The 5,862-nt window shown below is 37.9% G+C and overlaps 1 protein-coding gene across 1 annotated transcript; it reads right to left on the reverse strand.

Annotated features, from left to right (window-relative positions):
• Window positions 1-4,089: 4,089 nt before the first annotated feature.
• LOC140516571 (olfactory receptor 10AG1-like) lies at window positions 4,090-4,893 on the reverse strand. The gene has a single exon (XM_072627507.1). It carries the CDS (start codon window positions 4,891-4,893, stop codon window positions 4,090-4,092), a length of 804 nt encoding a protein of 267 aa, XP_072483608.1.
• Window positions 4,894-5,862: the final 969 nt, after the last annotated feature.

Below are 5,862 nucleotides of genomic sequence, written 5' to 3' on the forward strand. Positions count from 1 at the left end.
ATTTCCACAATACTTGAATTGTTTCTTTCTAGCTGCTTGCAATATTTTCTCCTTGACCAGGGAACTCTGTATTTGGCCACAATGTTCCTAGGAGTATCTCTTTTTGGGTCTCTTTCAGGCGGTGATCTATGGATTCCTTGAATACTTATTTTGCCCTCTGGTTCTAAAATCTCAGGGCAGATTTCCTTGAAAATTTCATGAAAGATGATGTTTAGGCTTTTTTTTTGATCATGGCTTTCAGGTAGGCCCATAATTTTTAAATTGTCTCTCCTGGATCTATTCTCCAGGTCAGTTGTTTTTCCAATGAGATTTTTCAAATTATCTTCCATTTTTTTCATTCTTTTAGTTTTGTTTTGTGATTTCTTGGTTTCTCATAAAGCCATTGGCCTCCATCTGTTGCATTCTAATTTTGAAAGAACTATTTTCTTCAGTGAGCTTTTGAACCTCCTTTTCCATTTGGCTAATTCTGCTTTTGAAAGCATTCTTCTCCTCATTGACTTTTTGAACCTCTTTTGCCAATTGAGTTAGCCTATTTTTCAAGGTGCTATTTTCTTCAGCCTTTTTTTTGGTTCTCCTTTAGCAGGGTGTTTAATTGTTTTTCATGCTTTGCTTGCATGTCTCTCATTTGTCTTCCCAGTTTTTCCTCCACCTCTCTAACTTGATTTTCAAAATCCTTTTTGCACTCTTCCATGGCCTGAGCCCATTGGGTGGGCTGGGATACAGAAGCCTTGACTTCTGTGTCTTTCCCTGATGGTAAGCATTGTTCTTCCTCATCAGAAAGGAAGGGAGGACATACCTGTTCACCAAGAAAGTAACCTTCTATAGTCTTATTTTTTTCCCTTTTTCTGGGCATTTTCCCAGCCAGTGACTTGACTTCTGAATATTCTCTTCACACCCACTTTGCCTCCAGATCCTCCCAACCAGTGCTTGGGGTCTGAGATTCAAATGCTGCTTCCCAGTCTCAGGGCTTTTGGAGGGGGGGGGGGCTGCTATTCAGTGTGAGATTAAGTTCAGGTGCTCAGGTTGGGGCAGGGCTGACTCTCGGGCTCAGTTCCCTCAGGGAGTTTATGCAGAGACCTTCAACAATGGATCTGGGCTCCTACCTGATTCGGGAGGCCTGGTCTGCTGCCACCTCCCCTGCTGCCTCCCGAGGGTGCCTGAGTTATGGGGGCACCCCACTCCCCTCTCGGCAAGCTGAGAAGACCCTCTCACCAACCTTTGGGGCCTGTGGGTGGAGGGATCTGCACGGCTGCTGGAGATTCCATCCTTGAAGCCTGCTCGAATCTGCTCCTCTCAGTGCGGCGTGGCCAAAGCAGGGCTGGGCTTGGCTCTGGGTCCGCAGCGTGAAGGACCGTTTGCTAGAGGTTTTCAGGGTTCTCTGGAACAGAAATCTCGTCTGCTCCGCTGTTCTGTGGCTTCTGGTCCTCCATAATTTGTTGGGAGTTCTTTTTTACAGATATTTTATGGGCTGTGGATTCAGAGCTAGCGTATGTGTGTCTTTCTACTCCGCCATATTGGCTCTGCCCCCCATTTTGAGGGATTTCTAAGCAAAGATATAGGAGTGATTTATCATTTCCTTCTCCAACTCATTTTATAGATGAGGAACTGAGGCAAACATGGTTAAGTGGCTTATCCAAGATCACACAACCATTAAGAGCCTAAAAGAGGATTTCAAATCACATTGTCTTTGCTGTGGCCAGTGCAGTCCACCAGGTCTGGGGAGGTTACGGGGCTCGCAGCGCAAGGATGAAAAGATAGGCGGGACACAGCAGTCTGAACAAGCTGAATTTATTCTGGACATATTGAGCCAATAAATCAGGGGATCAGGATGCTTAAATAGTAAAAATCCATAAAGATAACGATTGAGGCATGAAACAGAACAGATTGCGATAAGTAGAAAGGGAGACCTCAAGGCCTCTTTATCAGAATGTTATCCTGTATAGCAGGGGCCTTGTTTCCTGGAACTTCAACACTGGAATTCAACGACGTGCACCTGAGAACCATATATCACTTAACTTCGCAAGTCAGCTACTCTCCCTTGGGGAAGGGGAACTCTTGATAAGGGGCTCTTTCAAACCCCGCAAGTTTCTCTGCACGTCTTGACTACAGGACCAACCCATTTTTTATCTTTTTTAAAACTTTTAGACTTAAACACTAAACCTTAATTATGTGATGGAAAAATAAAAATGAAATTTTATAAGCTTAATAAAATTTAAATAGAAAATAAGAATAGAAAAAAACAGATGGACAGTAGAATATGAGAAGATTCAAAATGTACAGCAATAAATTTTCATTTCAAGAAAGCCTATATAATAAATATTACAAATTATGTTGAGAGGTGTCCCTCTTTTCTTTGCTTCATTGTAGGCTTTCTTTTGTTCTGTGCTGTACACTTTCTAATTTGTTCTTTCTTCCTCCTTACCCCTCCTCCCCCTCCCTAGCACAACTAAGCATGGATATCTATTTATAGATATAAACGTACATGAATACACACACATATATACATGCATACATATATAAACCTACTTTTCCTAGCAGATTGTACTCTTAATTTTTAGTTTTTGGTTTGTGCATATGTCTTATTTCCTATCCCTCCGGCCTTCTCTATTTCAATTCCACCCACTACTTTGCCCTCCTACTACTTAACCATATCATCCACAATGATCCCCCTTTTTCCTCCCATTCCCATAAACCTTAGCACCTTTTTATATTCTTCTTTGACTTGTTCCTTCAACCTTACATCTAGAGATTCCTTCCTTATCCTCTCGCACCTCCCTATCCCCTTAGCATTTACTTCCTTCTTAATTTAGAAAACTTTTATACTATTCTAGCTGTATATGTATTTTTCCCTCTCGAACCAATGAAAGTAGGTTTCGAGAACTAACAGACTTCTGTCCCCAACTAATTCCTCTGTATCAGTTCTTCCTCTGGAACCACATTTATGTAAGATAATTAGTCTTTTTTAGCTCTTCCTGACCAGTTTTACTTTTGAGTCATATCATGTTGACGTCTACTCAGTTTTTCCTTATGAACTATCTGGTTACTAATAACAATCTTAGACATCTGGCTTACATTTTACACCTGTGAAAGATAAACAGTCTGTCTTTATTGAGTTCTTGGTAATTAGTCTTTGTTATGTACCTTACGTTTCTCATGGCTCTTGTATGTCAAATCTTCTACTAAGTTCAGTTTTTTCAACAACCTCCTGAAAGTCTGAAAATTCGTTAAATATCCATTTTTTTTTTCATCCAGACCTATGCTTAGCTTTTCAGGATATGATATTTTTCAACGAGAATAACAATTACTTCGCTTTTGATATACAGTGTTCTAAAACATATATTTATATCTATCCTTATCTCTATCTATATGTCGGTTTTGGAATTTGCCTATAATATTCCTGTGGATTTTCCTCATAGGATCTCTTTCAGGTGGTGATCAGTGGACTTTTTTTTCTATTTCTACTTAACCATCTTGCTCTAATGTTTAAGGGAAATTATCTTTATTTCTTGTATTACTGTATCAGGTTTCTTGTCCGAATACTCTTATATTTTCTCTTCTTGATCTGTTCTCCAGATCAGATATCTTTCTTATGAAATATTTCTCACTTACTTCTATTTTTTTTCATTCTTTGTATTGTGTTTTATTATTTCTTGATCTCCTAACTTCACTGGCTTCCCCTTGCCCAAATTTTATTTTCAGGTAGTCATTTTCTTCCTTAAGATTCTGAATCTCCTTTCCTAATTGGTTGATTTTCTTTTCACAATCTTCTTGTTTTTCTTGGAGTGTTCTTTTTTTTTAATTTTTCTTCAATCTCTCTCATTTCATTCTTAAAACCTTTTTGAAGTTCTTCAACGAATTCTTTTTGGGTAGAGGGCCAGCTCTTTATCCACAGAGCTACCAAGTCACCCCCTAACATGAGACATAGATAGATATCCATTCATATATGACCATTATCATAAAATGAAAAACTTTTCAAACTCATGTTGCAAAAAGGGAAATGGGTGAATTTCAATAAGAATTTAGATGGAGAACAGAATGACAAAGTGTAATTTGACATACAGAATTTCTTTACCATTTTACTTGTAGTAATTATTTCAGTGCATCAATGACATCTTTATTTCTCAGACTGTATATTATGGGATTAAACACTAGGGTTACAATTGTGTAAAAAAGAGAGAGTGCTTTGTCAGTTTCTCCTGAGTTGTTTGACTTGGGCCTGGAATAGGTAATGGTTGCAGACCCAAAGAATAAAATGACAACTATAAGGTGAGAAGAGCAAGTTGAGAAGGCTTTATATTTTTCCATATTTGATGGCAGCTTCAAGATGGTTGTAATGATTTTGATGTAAGACCTAATTATCATTATAAATGGTATCATGACAAACAATGCTGCAACAACATACACAGAAAACTCTATCACAGAGGTATCTGAACAAGTCAACTTTAGTAATGGGGCAATATCATAGAAAACATGATTAAGTTTATTAGAATTACAGAAAGGGAGAGAGAAAATCTGATATGTCTGTCCTATCATTACTGGGATTCTAGTGGTCCAGGAATCAACCACTAACAGCAAGCAAACCTGACGGTTCATGATGAGAGGATAATACAGTGGTTTACAGATGGCCACATAATGGTCATAAGCCATCACCGCTAGGAGTAAGCACTCAGCGCCTTCAAGAATAAGGAGGAAAGAAAGTTGTGTAGCACAGCCCAAAAAGGAAATACTTCTTTCATGGGTCCAAAGATTTGTCAACATATTTGGGACAGTGACTGATGTGTAACAGATTTCCAAGAAAGAGAAGTTCCCAAGATAAAAATACATGGGAGTGTGGAGAACTCGAGAAACTTTGGTTACTAAAATGATGAGACCATTTCCTATCAGAATAATCATGTAGATGAATAAGAAAATGCCAAACAAAAAACCTTGGAAATTAGGAAGGTCAGAAAATCCAAGGAGAATGAATTCCACTACAGTACTAAAATTTGTTTCCATTATTATTTTCTTTATAGTTCATCTATAATGTGGTTTCTGGCACAGCAGGGACACATCATTTTCCCCAGTTTGAAATTTAAATGGCAGGTTATATTATCTCTGCCTACCTTGAATTCTATGTTTTCATATCCCTTCAATCACTACTAAAGTATATTTTGTTGTTTTTGGCTTTGACATTCTTTGTTTCACATTGTCTTTAAACCTGGTATTTTATGGCATGTGCTCTAAAGTCCTTAATCTCTTAATTTTATCTCTGTAGCTTTAAAGCAACCTTTCTGCCCTATCATTCTATGTTATATGTCTATAGGTCCTTCAAAATGCTAATGATCTTTGTTGACTGCTATGAGATTGCTTCCATCTAAAAATCCTCTCAGTTTTAAGATTTTCTGACAGACATCGAGAATTAAATACTATCTGATGCCTGGATTGAAATGAAGAGACGGAGTAACAAGGTGGGGGGATCCTGTGAAGTAAAAATAAGTGTTAAAAATGCACATTTGAGTGCCATTCTCTATATTTATTTTTTGTTTGTTTTCTAAAGGATGTTATTTTGGTGGAGTAGAAGACATATTTGATGCAAAGAGTAATTTGGAAGTAATAGAAACACAATTATTTCTCTCAAATATTATTATTGTAAGTTCTTGCTTTATGAAATGCTCAGCGTTTGCTTATGTTCTCCTCCATTCTGTAATGATGTTTTTCTACTCACTGTTCCTTATTTATCAGTATCACGCCCTTCTTCCACATGTCAGTTCAATTTCCACCCCCTTGACTTCTGCTTCACAGATTTGTGTCCACATCAGAACAATCCCTCAGCCGTCCCTCCCTTTTTATGAATACATAGAAAATCTGTTGTCTAGAACAAAC

This window comes from Notamacropus eugenii, chromosome Y, assembly GCF_028372415.1.
Source record: "Notamacropus eugenii isolate mMacEug1 chromosome Y, mMacEug1.pri_v2, whole genome shotgun sequence".
NCBI lineage: Eukaryota > Metazoa > Chordata > Mammalia > Diprotodontia > Macropodidae > Notamacropus > Notamacropus eugenii.